The sequence below is a fragment of the Typopeltis vanoorti genome, chromosome 18 (assembly GCF_054136105.1).
Source record: "Typopeltis vanoorti isolate ZY-2024b chromosome 18, IOZ_Tvanoo_1.0, whole genome shotgun sequence".
Taxonomy (NCBI): Eukaryota; Metazoa; Arthropoda; class Arachnida; order Uropygi; family Thelyphonidae; genus Typopeltis; species Typopeltis vanoorti.
In genome coordinates, this window is record NC_143566.1 from 94,986,231 (window position 1) to 95,004,516 (window position 18,286).

An 18,286-nucleotide genomic window follows, 5' to 3' on the forward strand; every position below is an offset into this window, starting at 1 on the left:
ATATATGGAACTCAGTGTATTGCTTAAAAATATTATTATTCATAATAATATCAGCACAATAAAATTGGGTTCTGGGATTATGCTGAAAGACTGTAAGAAATTAATAAATATGATGTTGACACCTAATCTAACCTTAGATTATATTTTCAATAACCCTTACTGTAACAATAGATGTGTTGCATAACATGACCATCTACAATCAGGCACTATTACTGCAAAAGTTAACATTCGTATCACATTAAACATAGTAACCACAGCAACAGTCGCTATTAAAAAAAAAAAAAAGTGATGTTAATCATTAATACCGTTGTCTTTAGAAAAGCTAACGCTAACTTTGAAGTCAGTGGAATTACTCTGTCTCATCATCCTTTTGTTGCTAATATTAGCACCCAACTTGCTTCATAAATATATAATTTCCTTTCATTTATTTCATCCTATGCATAATTTACACACACACACATTAAAAAAACATGCAATGTACTGTAGACATTATGTACTATTTTATACCTTAGATCTTACTTTCTGTTAACATCATGCAATTACATTAGATATCATTAATAAAATAAAATAAATCACAGATCAGACTCATAAAAAGAGTGAATAAAAATAAAATTAAATAATCACTGTAAAAAATGAACTATATATGCAGCACTTCAGAACTGAACTTTGTAAAAAAAACACTGGAATGTTACTCAAGGCTATTGTACATATGTAAATATTGTAAAGATCAATAAATAAACAAATAAAAATATTATTACTAAAATTATTATTAAATTTGCAGAAAATGGGATTAGATAACAGATTGGTTAGATCAATTGAAGATTGGCTTTCTGAAAGATACCAACAAGTTGTGTATGTCTTTGATGAGTCTTTATGATTTCTAGATGAGTCTTTGACACCATGGGATCTTAGGATAATAATAATAAATAATAATAATAATGGAGCAGTGTCTCAGAAAAGGAAGGTGACTTGTGGTGTGCCTCAGGGTTCTGTTCTTGGACCCTACTATTTAACTTATTTGTTAATGATATTTCATGTGGATTAACTGTGATCTTCAAATGTTTGCTGATGATGCAAAGTTAAGTAAAATTATCAGGAGTATTGCTGATGTCAATTCTCTACTGGAAGATTTGAATAGAGTTTTGCCATGGGCAGATGAGTGGGGTTGTAGTTTTAATATTAATAAATGCAAGGTGTTACACTTTAGGGTATAGAGATATAAGGTTACATGCTATATTGGTAGAGCTGTACTTCAGGAAGTGGATGACATTTGGGATTATGAGGTGATGGTAGACAGTGGGCTGAACTTCCAAGGGCACCTTGCAAATATTGCAAAAAAAACTGCACATAGTATTGCTGCTATGATAAAAAGTACATTGACATGTAGGGATCAGGAGGCAATGGTGCCTCTAAATAAGGCATCGGTCTGACCACACATGGACTATTGTGCTCGAATTTAGTTGCTTAGTTTTCATTGTGATGTGGAAACACTAGAGAGGGTACAAAGACAAATGACCAAAGTGATATCGGAACTATGGAGTGTTAGTATGCAGAGAGTGGTTGAGGAAAACAGGTCTTGAGTTTGAATCCCACCATGGGTGTGGACATTTGTGATTGTTTTTAGGTGGGAGATTAATTTAACCGCCTGGTGTGAGACAACCACCCCGCTTATGGAAGGCCTGAAGTGGCTTGAAGAATTTCCATATTTGGTCTCTAGAGCAGGGTGTCCGGACTATGTAAAATAAATAAAAAATTGCAAAAAATATATATATAAAAATGAGAAAAGAATCCTTAGCCCACTCATGGTACAAATGTTCTTATAGGTTTACTAATAACCTTTCTTAGGTGGGAACATTAAAAAAAAAAAAAAAATTTGGATTACAGTTTGGTGGATAGGAGGAAAAGAGGAGATATGGTATAGACCTTCACGTTAGTTATTCTACCAGATTAATACAGAAGGAATTAGAAAAATAGTGGACATTAAGATGGGAAGAGTGAGAGATCTCCAATACTACATTATTAGAAGTTTTTCCACTTGGTTATACTATAAATTAAAGATACCAAGAAGTTATATACTTGGTTTAATCCTTTATCCAAGTGTAAGCAAACAAGTTTGCACCTGAAAATAGTTAAAGTGCAAACTTATTTGCTTAGACTTGAATAAAGAATTAAATGAAGTATATAATTTCTTGGTATCTTTAACAACTACATTATCAATGCAAATGTTATTGCACATTTCTTAATATGCATTTGTAATTAATATTATTGTTATACTTAATGCTATTATTTTTATTATTAGTAGTATTTGTAACTATTCTCAAAGACTAATAGAGATAATTATTATCATTTTAAAAAAATTATTACTATTATGACCATGAAGATCAGGACTTATCATGGGAGGCCACCCCAAACCACATTAATCTATGTTATAAATGTGACTCACTAATTAACCTTCACTTGAAAAGCCCATCATCAGAGACCTCCAGGAAGTCAAGGACTCATCAAGAGAGTCCACATATTATCCACACTCTCCTACTTTTCTTAAACTTATTCGAACTAGATGCACTCACGACTTTGACAGGCAAACTGTTCCACTCACTTTCTGCAAGAAATATCTAGTCACTCCTTTCTTAACTGTACACAAACTCAACTTCCACAGATTCCCCCCCTCCATCCTCTTCCCACCTATCATATAATGTAAAATTAGATCAACTGACAACGTTTAACACCTGTTCAGGTGCTTATAGGTCTCTACCATCCCTGTTTCTCTGTTTATCAGTGTCTGCAGTTCACATACTCTAAATCTGCCTTCATAATCTTTGTTCCATAATCCAAATGTCATCTTTGTAACTTTCTTTGCGCCCTTTTCAACAGCTTCTTCATCGATGCCCTTCACATACCAGTAGACCAAATCAGTGCACAGTAGTCAAGGTATGGATTTATAATGGCCTTTGTAAAGAGTAAAAATGACTTCATTATCAGTGTTCATATTAGCATTGCAGTTAACCTCTGAGTTGTATTTGTATTTTTGCTATGTGACCTTTCAAATTCAACTTCCTGTTGACTATAACTTCAAGATCCATGGCTTCATCACTTTGTCTGAGCATAATCTCATCATCATCATCAAATTCCTGCCATGTACCCTCAAGGTGTATACAGGATATGATAGTACTACATGAAAACTTTACATCATTACTAACTTCCTATCTACAATTTTCCTCCAAATCAGTCTGTTACTTGTCAAGACTCCAACATTACCAGATCTTATATTTCTATCATCTAAGGCACTTTGTACTGTATCAATCTATATCTTGGTCTTCCTCTGGGTCGTTTTCCTGCCAACTTGGCAGAGAACACTTGTTTTGCTAATCTTTCCTTGCCCATTCTGTTTAAGTGACCATAGCACCTGAGATTAGCTCTGCTAGCGCATTCCTGTATGCTGACAATATCAAGTTCTTTCCTAATATAATCGTTTTTAATATGATATTGCCATTGATGTCATCTGTTCACGCCTCTAATCTTTCTCAGGACTCTCATATCTGCAGTCTTTGGTCAAGTGTTTTACTTCTGACCCAGCTCTCAGATCCATAAGTTAAAACTGGTTTGAACACTGTCTTGTATACAGCTAATTTAGTGTTTCGACTAATTTCTCTCTTATTCCATATGAATTTATTCAATTGACTTCCTACCATACCAGCTTTGTTGATTCTGTTGTCTATTTCCATATTTAATTTACTATCTTCAGTAAAAATCATGCCTAAGTAGCTGAAATGTTTTACTTGTTCCACAGGTTCTCCATTCACAACACAGTTGACATTTTCAATGATTCTGCCTATTTTCATTGTCTTTGTCTTTTTATTGCTGATAAAAAGCATACCATATCTATTACAACAGTTACTCAATTTAGTCAGAGAATCTTGCAGGCTTGTAGCGGATTTATTTAGAAGTATAACATCATCCGCATAAAGCAAAGAGCTAACATTAACATCTCCAATGTTGATATCATGTTTGATACCACTTTCCTTCATAATGTGATCCATATAGATAATGAATAACAGTGGGGATAATGTACATCCTTGTCTCACACCAGATTTAACATTAAACAATCTTCCTGTACTTCCTTCAATTCTAACTACTGACTTACACAACTCAAATAAAGACAAAGTATTGCTTGATATAATGCCTCATTGACACCATATAACTGTAGCATATTGAATAGCTTCTCTCTTAGCACCTTGTCATATGTCTTTTCCAAATCGACAAAACTTAAATACAGATCTTTGTTATATTTCTATGATTTCTCCACTATTTGTCGTAAAGTGAAGATCTGATCATGACAGCCTCTATTTGAACCTGAATCCACCTCATTCTTCATCAAGCTTTTCTTCCACAATTCTTCTCAAGTATACTTGCATATATCTTACCAGGAACACTCAGTAGGAATATGCCTCTGTAATTCTCACATTCAGTTTTATTTCCCTTTTTATATATGGGTACTATGAGAGGATCTACTCCAATTGTCTGGAATTCGTCTCTCTGTCTAGGCCTTCTGAACTATTATACTGCAAGACTTTTATACCACCATACTTCAGCATTTCTGGTCGAATATCATCTACTCCTGCTGCCTTTCCACATTTCAAGCCTTTGATGGCTTTTTCTACTTCAAGTATGGATATGTATTCCTGACTGCATGCCTGGTCAGTGTTTTTTATCACTGTGCTGTCATCACTGCTTGTTTCATTTAGCAAATTTTCAAAGTAATTACTCCATACTTCAAGGATATCTTTTTCACCCATTTTCATGTCACCTTTATCATCTCTAACTCCTTTTACAGCACTCTTTCCTCCATGCCTAAGCTTCTTCAACAATCTCCAGAATATTTTGCCACCTTCTTGATATTTATTTTCTATGTTCTTGCCAAAGTCCTCCCATGACTTTTTGTTTAGCTTGTTTTACAAACTGTTTAGCTTTCTTACATTTGTCTCTGTATTCTCTAAGAGGACAAGCTGACTTATTTGCCAGGAACCTTTGATATGCTTTCTTCTTTTCCTTCACTGCCTCTTTAACTTCCTGTGTCCACCATGGAGTTCTAATTTTTCTATCCTCGCACATAACTTCACCACATGCCTCTCTGGCTGAATCAATCAGGGTTTTCTTCAAGGTTTGCCACTGAATCTGCAAGGTTTGGTTCCTGTTCTCAAACGCTTTCATTTTTCCTTCAATAATCTTTGTGTATTTTAGTCTATAGTTCACATCTGAAAGCTGCTCAACTTTTATTCGCTTTAAAACTTTCTTACATGTCATTCTTTTCAATATGAAATTAAAATTTATCTTGCTCAAGACTAAATAGTGATCACTTCCAATTTCAAATCCTCTGTTCGCTCTGGTGTCCTGCACCTGGGAGAAAACATCACTATCAACAATAACATAATCAATGAGACTTTTCTTATTCCTTGCCTCTTCTCTCCATGTGAATTTGTGCACATTTTTATGTTGGAACATGGTGTTAGTAATAACCACTCCATGTCCTGAGCAAAAATGCAACAGGTATTTGCCATTGTTATTAGCTTTGCTCTTTTCTCCAAATTTTCCCAGAACATTTTTGTATGTCTGACAATCATTTCCTACTCTGCTGTTTAGATCCCCAACAAGGACCAACTTTTCCTTTTTCATTGTGTCAGTAGATTTCTTTCTAGAGCCTCAAAAAATTCCTCCACTTCTACCTTAGTAGAACCTTCTGTGGGACCATAGGCACAAATGAGTCTCATTGTCCAGTTCCTCATTGTGATATTTGCCCAAATCACTCTACTTGACACTGCCTGCCATTCAGAAGATGAGCCTCGTATTTTTGTTTTGAATACTATGGCTACTCCTTCTTTTCCTTGATTGTGATTGCCTAAATATAACATTTTGTATTTATTGCTCAGAAATATCTCACCAGTTTTTGTCTTTTTTGTTTCAGTCACCCCTATTATGTCCATCTGGTACTTATCTAATTCCTCCACTAGCTCCATTTCTTTGCTAATCAGGCTTCTTATGTTGATAGTACCGACCTTTAACTCTGGTGATGTTGAGTTGGGGTCTGTTTTCAGATTTGTTCCAGTAGCTGACTTTTCGCTGTTCGCCCTGGTTCCCTGGCGAAAACAATGGGGGCCTTGTTTAACCGGGCGATGCCCCAGCTGGCATGAAATTTTGTCATGTTGTACCACGTTTTGTATTTTGGTTTAACCAATAAGAATACAATTTGGTCGGCTAAATCCCAAATTGCCAGCCCATCCTCGTTCGTTCAGTATCCAGGTAGATATCCAACAGGATGCACCACGAGAAGGTGAGGATTGGACATTAGGTCAGAAGCCCTGGTCGGTTCTCCGCATTCCTTTAAAGGCTATGTGGAGGTATCCTCTCAGTTATACACCTTTGACCAATCTGTCACTATTATAATATAACATTGGAAATTTCATTATTCCAAAATGCATAACTACACTAACTAAATTGAACTGATGATCATCATCATTTGTCCAAAGTTCCAGTGCTGCATATCAATAGTTTCCTAGATTGCCCTGCCTATCTTTGCATCATCAGTAAACAAATAACAGTGGTTCATGTACCGAATTCTACTTACTTATCACCTTAAATCTGGTAGATTCGCCCTTTACACACATGCACTACTTTCTGATTACTGTTGTCAGCCCACCCACTTATTTTTCAGTTTATGCAACAGCTTTTCTTGTGGTGTCCTTTCAATTCCCTAGCAAAGTCCAACAACATCACAGTGTATCTGTTCCCTTTATCCAACTGAGCCATAACATTAATATTATTATAAAATATGAGCAAATTTCTCAGACATGACCTACCTTTTTTTAGTAAAATCATGCTGTTTCTTGCAAAATACTCCCTGTTTCTCAACCTATTTTTGCATGTGAGTTCTTACCAACTTTTTTAAAATCTTCACAACTCCAGAGATACAGATAGGTCAGTAGCTTTTGCACCATACTTGTATAAAAACTATGCATATTCATTCCATTCCTGTGGAATAATTTCTGAGCTGAGAATCAAATTATACAACCTGCTAAAGAGTCTAACCAGTTCAGCTGAACATTCCTCTAGTATGTGCCGATATCCCATCGGGCCCAGGTTATGCAACAGCTCAGAAACCTCCATCTCTTCATCCCAATGCCGTGGTAGTACTGTGCTCCATGTTGATAGATCATATCAAAGTGAGTGCTCATTATTTAAACAATTGCATCTGATTCAAACATAAGCATGCTATCTGCATTCAGAAAAGTTATTCTTCCACAGTCATTCTTTCTCTTACCTGCAAGAAATATAACAATAAAATTCATTAGGATTGGCCTGTCTTGCATTGTTAATTCTATTTATACTTTGCTTTCTGTACAATACTTGTAACTGGTACCTCCTCTCATTCTAATTCTCATGATTTTCCTTGTGCATCAATTGCTTAATAAGGTTGCACATCCATTTCACACTATTTGTTCTTCAGACTCTAGGGACATTTTCAGAAAAAGTTGCTTATAAAACCTCAAAGCTCTTTTAAAGATTCTTTGTGTCCTAAATGATTTGAACCTTTATATAAGTCTCCAATTAATGTTACTGACTGAGATATAGAGACTCTAAAAATCACTATACTAACTGATATTTCAGTCATCAAAGGAGAAGTTTGCTTTCTATCTTTATGCTAACTTCATCATTTGTCATACTTTAAATTATGGAGATAGCATCAAGATGTCAAAAGGTGCTTTCTTCCCATGTCTTTTCTCAGTTTCTGAAGTGCATTCAACTAATGCAATATTCTGGAATAATTAAAGCCTGTACTGGTGACTTGGAACTTTATATTAAAAATACATCAAAATTAAGTATCTGAAATTATACAAGTCTCTGTATCCTTGTAACTTATAATCCTTATAATATTTTCCTTGTAACTTATATGTTTCTGATATAAAAAAAGTGTTTACTTACCAGAAAACATAACTGTAAATGTTCACATCATTCAGGTGTATTAAATTTATTCTAAATTGTTTTATTATTGCTAGTTATTTTAACATTATTTGATTTACCTATGAAGTAATTTTTCTACTTTCAGGATGGTACGTTGTGTGGAAATTATTTTTATCCAGATTCCGATTTGTTCGTGAGCTGTTTTTAATGAACAATGATATAAATGAAGAGCAAAAAGCATCTCATCCTAGAGGAAGAAAGGCAAGAGTGGATTAACAGACTTATTCCTCAGAACTATCCCTGTGATTGTTGTACAAATCAATGTAAAATAAGTCTCTGCTCTCCAGATGTTACTTTTATATTTTTTACCTATTTTTCTGAATTTTAAGCCCTATTTTCATCTAATGCAAGCGTGCCTCTTACATGTCCTATGACCAATCAAGTCCATAATTGATTTACTGTTTTGGTGCGATGATCTGATAAACCTTTAATAGGGCACTATTTTTTGTGATGAGTGCACCTATAGTAGAATGTACTGAAATGACAGAAAATGTTTTCTTCTGAATATAAATGAAGTGTTTAGATTGACTGGCTGTAATAAATAGTACACTAAACATTAGCCTATTTAAGATATCAAAAACATGTGCTCATCCAATTTAGATGGCAGGTTCTGTTCTCCAATTAAATTACTTAACACTGATACAGATAAACTGGCCAAAGAATATATGCAATCGACAGATACAGCAAATATGATTAATGACCCTGTTGCAGCATTAATTTACATAATGAAATTACTTAACTGTGACAGGCCACCATTGAGCCTAACACATAGGATGAATATTTGTAATGCCTGAAATGAAAGATCTGGCACATCATGTCAGTATCTGTGGGTCTGAGGGTTGATTCAATGTACACCATGCACAACGAAACAAGCAATCTCATCAAGGCTCCCATCTCAAAGAAATTAAAAACCAATCAGATTCCAAACATTTGGTCATGTCCAAAGATCTATAGAGTATTATTTTTATTTAAAAACATTCATGGATTTGTTTCAGACATGTAACAAAAGATATATAGAATTTTATTCAAGAGCTCCAATATATTTCAACCAACATACATGGACATCATCATCAGGGAGCCAGCCTGTTAACTACATTCAAAACATTAATCAGAACACAGTAATGAGTCATAAAGCATGCACATGCTAGCTCATGTCTTAGTCATCACAGCTGAGATAAAAAAATAATTTAATACTAAAAAAAATTATGAACAATTAGTAGTGATGACTTCCCAAATGTTTGATGGTGTGAGGAAGTGGATATATCTGCCAGTAAAGATTGACTTCCAGTAAACTGAAAATTCAACATGACGTATGGGATTTTGAATTATTAAGGTATCCAAAAAAGGGTATGTGGTTATTGGATTCATGTTCAATAGAGAACTTGATGCGAGACTACAAGAAAATTATTTTCTCTAGGAACTGAAATAATTCTGACTCAGATAGGGACCATACTGCAAGTATATATCATCAACAAAACATAGCCATATATGAGGCTGAGAAATATAGTGTTGAAGAGTTGTTTATCTATATTCACCATAAAATAATTAGCTAAGGCTAGTGAGACATGACTACCCATTGCTGTTTCTTTGATCTGTTTGAATAACTTATTGCGCCATGTAAAATAGCTTGCATTAATGGTGATAAATAAGTTTTCTGGGAAATCAGATTGTAAAAACTAAAGAGTCTCTTGTTGTCGCATGTTGGTGAATAGGGAAACTATATCAAATGAAAGTATAATCTCATTATTAGACAGATATAGATCTTTTATTTTCTCTTTAAAGTCTTAATTCGAAGATGTTGAGAGAGATGTTTTGCAAGGTTCATAACCTCTCGACAGTAGTAGCATCCCAAGATTGTACATTATCTAATAATTTATTTAATTTGTTAATTTGACTTTTTCTTGGATCTCTGTTGATCACACTATAGGTTGACCTATCTCTCAATAAGCCTTTGAGATGACAATATTGGTGTTCTGGTGCAGAGAGCAAAGAGCTTTTACTTCTGAAAAGGGTATATTTATTTGCTTCATCTGTGTGTAATTCTCTGATACTTTTTCCACATTTACCTAATTTCTAATTAGGTAAGATCAAGGAGACAAAGTAAAATCAAGACCTTCACACAAAACAAAATCATCTGAACCTCAACCACTCAGACTGTTGAAGGTATATAGAATTTATATAAAGTTTGGGCAAAGTGTAATTTATTTGCTTCATCTATGTGTGTCATTCTCTGATACCTTTTTTCCACATTTACCCTAATTTCTAAGTAAGGTATATGTCGAGGAGACAATGCAAAATCAGGACCTTTAGACCAAACAAAATTGTCTGAAACTCAATCACTCAGACTGCATACCAGTCTCTAAGTCTTGAGAATTGATCGCTATTAATTGTTCATAATTTTGTTTTAATAACCATTTAAAATTATTTTTTGACTATGCAACTTTTGCAATTGTTCCTTTGAACTCTTAAGTAATCATATACTTCAGCTGCAACTGAGACATCAACTAGTATGCACATGCTTTATTACTCATTATCATGATTGATGTTTTGAATGTAGTTAACAGTCTGTCTGCCTGATGATATCCATATAATGTTAGATGAAATGTTGAATTTTTGAATAAAATTCTAGATTTTTTTTATTTCATATGTAAGCTAATGAAAGTTTTTAAATATGTAGTACACATGTTCCATTAAAACTATTTATAGAGCATCATTCAGAAGTGTCATTGCCCCCAATCATGAATGCTGATGATGCAAAGTTGGGGTAGGTAGGGTAATAGTTAATCAAGGAGATGTAGAGAGCATGCAGGGTGATTTAAATAGGTTGACAATATGGGCAAAACATAATGGATGTCAATTTATTGTGGAAAAGTGTAAAGTTATGCATTTTAGGATACAAAGATTACAAACTGTGTACTACACTGAGGGAATTGTACACCAGAAAATTTATGAAGTCAGAGATTTGGGGTAGTAGTAATAAACTTTAATTCTCTAAACTTTAGAGAGGTAAAGTTTAGAGGGCACATTGCTAAAGTAGCTGGATAGCTCGCAGGATTACTTGGTTATTGAAGAACACACTAACAAACAGAGATAAAGCAGTTATTATTGTTCTTTATAAAGTCATGATACAACCATATCTGGAATACTGTGCTCAGGTCTGGTCACCTGGGTTTCTTGGGGATGATGTGGATAAGATTGAGAGGAGAGTGACCAAGATGTGGTAAGTGGTCTGTGGAATGCTCCCTATGAGGATTGATTGAGGATTTGTGGATTGCAAAAGTTAGTCAATAGACAAAAAAGAGGGGTATGATAGAAACATTTAAGTTACTTAAAGAATTTTATAGGATTGATGCAAGGGAAATGTTTCAATATTTGGCTAGATGGAGCAGAACAATAGGTCATGTCTGGAAGTTGAGTAAGAGTGTGGTTAGCAAGGGTATGAAGACTGAATTTTTTGCTTGAAGAGTGGTAAATGAATGGAATGGGTTGTCTGAGCCAGTCGTAATGGCTCAGACATGGAGTTCTTTGTCTGTTAATGTTCAAATACAGGTATGATAGATATTGTGGTGATAGTTTGGGTCTATCATGATGAGTTTTAGGACTCCATGGAGGTGCCTGTGCAATAATAATATGAAGATATGTGCCCAAATGATTATTCCTACACATTTGAAAGACAGATTCATACATCAAAAATCACCAGAGATTTTACTGAAAAAACTAGATTTAATCTTAGGACTTTTAGACTTCTTAGCTAGTTTGAATATAGCCAGCCTATTCACAAATGTACCCAGCAAGAGATGAAATACAAGTTTTTCCTTCCAGATGCCATCAGATTCTTTCCAACAGTGTTTCACTTTTGTCTGGTGTGGCAACAAAATATACAAACAGAAAGCAAGACTTAGCAATGGGCACCTCAATCTCACTATAACTTCCCAATATTTACATGGAAGTCTTGGAAGGATACCAGTTAAAACCATAAAAGTGGATTAGATATATTGATGATGTTTTCTTCATATGGTTAGGATCCAAGAAACAGCTTGTTGAATTGAACATTCACACGTATGTTACAGTAAAAAAAAAATATATTTATTTTACAAATATTTTGTCTTACATTTTGTAAGACATCATTACCGAGAACAAAAAACAGTGGTAAGTAATTTGAACAATAAACAGTACATCATGGGATACTTGAAGCTGGATAACAGCTTCCCCCAAAAGGCCATGTGGAAGTCTCCTCCATATGGCCTTTTAGGGAATGCAGAGAAACCGACCAGGGCTTCTGACCTGATGTCCAATCCTCACCTTCTCTGGTGCACTCTGCTGGGTATCTACCTGGATACTGAATAAACAAGGATGGGCTGGCAATTTGGGATTAACCAACCAAATTGCATTCTTATTGACTTAATCGATAACTGAAAATGATGGTATAATGTGATGGGATTTTATGCCAACTAGGGTGTTGTTTGTCCAGTTAAATAAGGCCTCCATCAGGAAACTAGGGCATACTGCAAAAAAGTCAGCTACTGGAAACCCAAACTTCAACTCAACTTCAGCAGAGATCAATATTGGCACCATCAAACATAAAAAGCATCAATCAAAAAGAAATGAAACTAGCAGAAGAATTGGATAAGTACAAGATTGACATAATAGGTGTTACCAAAACAAAGAAGACAAAAACAGGTGAGATCTTTCTAAGCAACAAATACAAGACATTATATTCAGGAAATAACAAACAGGGAAAATACAGAGTAGCTATAATATTCAATGCTAAATACGAGGATAATCTTCTTGAATAGCAATCAGTATCAAGTAGAGTGATGTGTGCTAATATCAGAATGGAACTAGACAATGAGACTTATTTGTGCTTATGGTTCCACAGAAAGTTCTAATAAAGAAGATCTGGAGGGATTTTTCAAGGCATTAGAGAAGGCAACTGACACAATGAAAAAAAGGAAAAGTTGGTCTTTGTTGGAGATCTAAACAGCAGAGTAGGAAATGATTACCAGACATATAATAATGTTTTGAGAAAATCTGGAGAAAACAGCAAAGCTAATAATAATGGTAAGTACGTGCTGGATTTTTGTTCTGGACATGGACTAGTTATTACTAACACTATGTTCCAATATAAAAATGTAAAGAAATTCACACATGGAGAGAAGATGCAAGTAATAAGAAAAGTCTCATTGATTATGTTATTGTCGACACTGAAGTTTTTCCACTGGTTCAGCACACAAGAGTATACAGAGGATTTGAAATAGCAAGAGTCACCATTTAGTGTTGAGCAGGATAAAGTTGAACTTCATATAAAAAAAAAAGAGTGTGTAAAAAATTTTGGAAACGAATCAAAGTTCAACAACTATCAGATATGAACTGTAGACTCAAATACACAAACATTATTCAAGAAAAACTGAAAGAGTTTGAAAGCAAAAACCAAACCTTGGAGATTTGTGGCAAACCCTAAAGAAAACTTGGATTGATTCATCCAGCAAGGCATGTGGTGAGGTAATCTGCAAGGGTAGAAAAATCAAAACCCTATGGTGAACTTAGGAAGTTAAAGAGGCAGTCAAGGACAAGAAGAAAGCATATCAAAAGTTCCTAGCAAGAAACTTTTGATGTGCTGATGTGATTGTGAATTTGAATATGTCCACTATGTCTTCTTTAAATTCCTGGGCTAGAATGTCTGTTGTTTTGGTATGTTGGATATTTGTGAAAAGGGATGTGATGTCAGATCACATATCTGAAGATGTTAGTTTAATGTCTTGTATTGTGCAAAAGCTGAGTGGCCAGTGATAGGGTGGAAAGGTTGACAGAAATCTTGAGTTCTTGTAGGTTCTGCTGCCTATTGATCGACAAAAGGCCTAAGTGAACAGTTACTTTATAGGGAGGGAACTACTACAGATTTACCACTATCACTATCACTAGTCCCCTTAAATCTTGAAGGCCATTCATGACAAGAGTGGCCTTCAAGTCCATTTTAATTAAATGAGGTTTACTTTATTTGCCTAAGACCACAATCTTTTCTACAAACATCCTGGGTTTTATAATAGTCCATGTTCTTGTGGCCTTTCTTACATTGAGCAGACATCTAGAAGTTTGAAATTAGGCAAAAAGAGCATGTCAGAGATGTTAATAGCAACAGAGAAGACAACTAGGTCTAGCTTTATATTTTGCCCCCCCCCCCCCCACAAGAACATGGAATTTTTAAAGACATCATAACACTGAATGGAATAAGAGCGCTGTGCCTTACATAGAGGACAACTTCATGCTTGCAACAAAAAAGAATCTACCGTTATTATTCATTCCCAAGGTACACTCAATAGGAATCGAGGATTGTTCCTGTGTGATATTTGGAAATCGCTCATTAGATCTTTCTCCATGTCAGATTTTAACATTAACCAGCTACCATGCTCCACATGGTCTGTTTCAACTTATATTGTACTGGCTCCAACATATTCTGTATTTTATTAATGTTTTACTGTATTTTTGTTCATCCTAACCCAGAAGAAGCTATAAATATCTGTGGCGAAACTAGTAGTTTTCATTTTTATATTGTTAAGGCAACATAATCATCAAGATTTTTTTTTTCTTTTTCTTTTGCTGTTGTGTATGCTGTGAAGCAATATCATGAATCAAAATGGAGAGTTGGACAATGAAACTTATTTATGTCTGTGATCTCACTGAAGATTCTACTAAAGTAAAGGTAGGGAAATTTTTCTAATCATTGGTAAAAAGCAGGTAACATAAAGGAAAAGGAAAAATTGTCATTGTTTGGAGATGTAGGAAATAAGTGCCAGACATAGAAATGTTTTGCAAAATTTGGAGAAAAGAGCAAAGTTAATAATAATGGTAAATGCCTGGTGGTTTTTTGTTCAGAACATGGACTAGTCATTACTAATGCTGTAATCCAGCATATACACAAATTTACATAAACAGAAGATACAAAAAATAAAGTATTGTTGATAGTGGCATATTCACATTCTGGTTCAGGTCACAAGAGCATGCACAGAATTTGAAATAGGAAGTGAACACCATTCGATTTGAGCAGAATAAAAATGAATTTCATATTGAAAGAAAAATTATCTACAGAAGTACTAAAAGAATCACAATTTTGAGTTTTAGTTTTCAGTGATGAAGTATAGACTCAAATATTATTCAAGAAAAAAAATGAAAGAGTTTGAAAACAGAATCACAGGTAGACTCTGAAGAAAACATTCATTGATTCAGTCAGATAGTTACCTACTGAAATTTTTTTCAAGGATAGAAAAACCAGAATTTCATGGTGGACTCAGGAAGTTAAAAAGGCAGTCATGAAAAAGAAGAAAGTGTTTTGAAATTTCCTAGTAAGTAAAATAGCATATACCCTGAGAGAATACAGAAAAAAAAAAAATGTAAGAAAGCAAAGCGGCATGTAAAAGTAGCTAAACAAAAAAAGTCATGAGAAGCATGATTAATATTAATATCAGAAAAGTGGCAAAATATTCTGGAGACTATTAAAAAGCTTAGAAATGGATGAAAGAGTTCGGTAAAAGGAATCACAGATGATGACAAGTGACATGAAAACTGAAGATAAAGATATTCTGGATGTCTGAAGTAATTCCCTTGAAACACTGCTAAATGAAACAAAAAGGTAACAGAACTGTGATATAAAATATTTAAGAGGAATGCAATCAGGAATACATATCAATACTTGAGATAGAAAAAACCATCAAAAACTTGAAATATGGAAAATCAGCTGGAGTAGATTCTGTTTGACCAGAAGTGTCCAAATGCAGAGGTATAATAGGTTAACAATGGCTGCATTGCATAATTCAGAAGGCCTGGTCATAAAGTCAAATTCCAGATGATTGAAGTAGAGCATTCATAGAACCCATCCATAAAAAGGGAAATAAAACTGGAAGCGAGTTGCAGAGCAATTTCTCTACTGAATATTCCACTTAAAATTTATGCAAGCATACTAAGGGCTAAGAAAAATTGTGGAAGTGAAACTTGGAGAAGAACGAGGTCAAATATAGGTTTTCACTTTAAGACTGATAATTGAGAAATCATGTGGGACTATAACATGATTATTATTTAAGTTTTGTAAATCTGGAATTGTATAGTGTAAAAGGACATTATATCAAGTCTATATTTGAATTGGAAGTCAGCAGTTAGAACTGAAGAAGGTACAGAAAGATGGTTTCATATAAAATTAGCTATGAGACAAGAATGCACACCATCTCCAATATTATTAGTAATGTGATCCATGTAGATGGATTATGAAGATGAGTGACATTAAACTTGAAGATGTTAAAATAAATATTCAAATAAAATATCAATATTGGACATGTTAATCAGCTCTTTCTTTGTGCAGATGATGTTATACTCCTAAATCAATCCATTATGTCTTCAAGATTCCTTAACTAAACTGAATTAATTGCTGTAACAAAGCATGAAATCAGCAATAAAAAAAAGACGAACTATGAAAATAGACAGGGACATTGAAAACATTATCTGCATTCTTAATGAAGAACCCATAAAACAAGTAACATGTTTTAGCTATTTATGCACAATTTTTAGTGAAGATGGCAAGTTAAGTAGACAAATAGACAAAAGAATTAGCAAAGCTGGAATGGTAGAAAGTCATCTGAATAAATTTATATGGAATAAGAGAAAAAATAGTCACAACACGAATCAGCTATATGCAAGATTGTGATCAAACCAGTTTTAACTTAGGGATCTGAGAGCTTGGTGAGAAATAAAGCACTTGATCAGAGACTGAAACCATAAATCTGAGAGTTCTGAGAAACATTATATATGGGAATGAACAGTTGAGTATCAGTGGCAGAATCTTATCAAAAACAAGGTTATTATGAGGAAGAAACTTGACATTCGTAGCATTCAGGAATGTGTGAGCTGAACTAATCTCTGGTGATAGGATCACTTAAACAGAGTAAGAGAGAGAGAAAATTAGCAGCAAAGTAATTGATTTCATGATGATAGAGAAAAAGGCCCACATGAAGACCAAGCTCTAGGTGGATTGATGCAATTTGAAATGGCTTAGAACACTGAAATATAAGATATAACAATATTGAAGTTCTGACAGATAACAGACTAATTTGGAGGAAAAATGTTGATAGGAGGTTAGTAATAATATAAGTTTTTCGTGCTCTACTGTCATAATATCTTGTACACCATTTGATAACAGTAGTATTTGGTGTGTACTGATGTCTGAATTATCCAACCTTCAAATGGAAGCATGTCAAAAATAACTTTTGGTATAGTCCTATGTAATTATACCTTCAGTTATCTGATTGGCAAATTGCTATCCTCTCTAGTTGGATAATTAAGGATTACTGTTTGAATAGTTGCATTTGAAAGCACAAAGTAAAGGAGCATTGGAAATGATTTCTCTCTCAAGATTTAATGTTGGACATAAAATATCAATATGTCCAATATTGATATTTTGCCAGATCAACAAGATCTGGCAAAATATTGGACATATTAACATGTCCAATATTGATATTTAGCCAGATCAACAAGGCACATTTCACATGGTACATAAACTGTAATTTTGGTTTTTTACACGAAGCTCTCTATTATATATTGAATACGTGGTGTGTTCGTTAAAACACAAGACAATTCATTTCAAAATAAAGAGCAACTGTTCACTTATTTATTTCAGTATGATCTTCATTTAACTCAGTACAACATTTACATAGCTTGGTTCATGTTCTTCTGGATGACCTTTGCTTAGTCAAACCAGTGTTTTTTGAATTTCGTTTTCAATTTCAGAAAACGATAAAAAAAAAAAAAAAAAAAAAAAAAAATTCTACTGGTGCCAAATCCAACAAATACATAGGTTCAAGCACTGGTAGATCTGGAAGTGAGAAACTGGCCCACAATTTAACACATTGTGTAGGTGTATTATCATGCAACAATAGACAGCTGTTTGTTCATTACTGTTGCCCCCTTTCCCATTGCATTCCCAAGATAGTACTGACTGTTAAAAATTTGGGAAACTCATGGACTTTTTCCATGTTTTCATCGGTCTGAATGAAGACAGACTTTACTAGTCATGAATCATCTTTTGAATCCCTACCACCTCGAAATCGTGTGAACAACTCATTCATGCATGTGATAGGTAGTCATTCTCCTCCCCCCTCCCCCCATACACTGTTTTAAGATCATTAAATGTTTATGAGGCAGATTTGCCTGGTTTAAAATAAAATTTTATTGCTACTCATTTTTCCATTTTTGAATTTTTAGCAGAAGGCACTCAAACAGTGCCTAT

General features: G+C 34.2%; 1 protein-coding gene across 1 annotated transcript in view; it reads left to right on the forward strand.

Annotated features, from left to right (window-relative positions):
• The window catches only part of LOC150096959 (small integral membrane protein 13), a 51,416-nt gene extending 42,872 nt beyond the window's left edge, over window positions 1-8,544 (forward strand). Inside the window, exon 2 of the mRNA XM_090408544.1 lies at window positions 8,102-8,544. Within this exon, the coding sequence (XP_090264670.1) occupies window positions 8,102-8,232 (131 nt within the window). The 3' untranslated portion in view covers window positions 8,233-8,544. The remainder of the gene's footprint in view (window positions 1-8,101) is intronic.
• The last annotated feature ends 9,742 nt before the right edge of the window (window positions 8,545-18,286 follow it).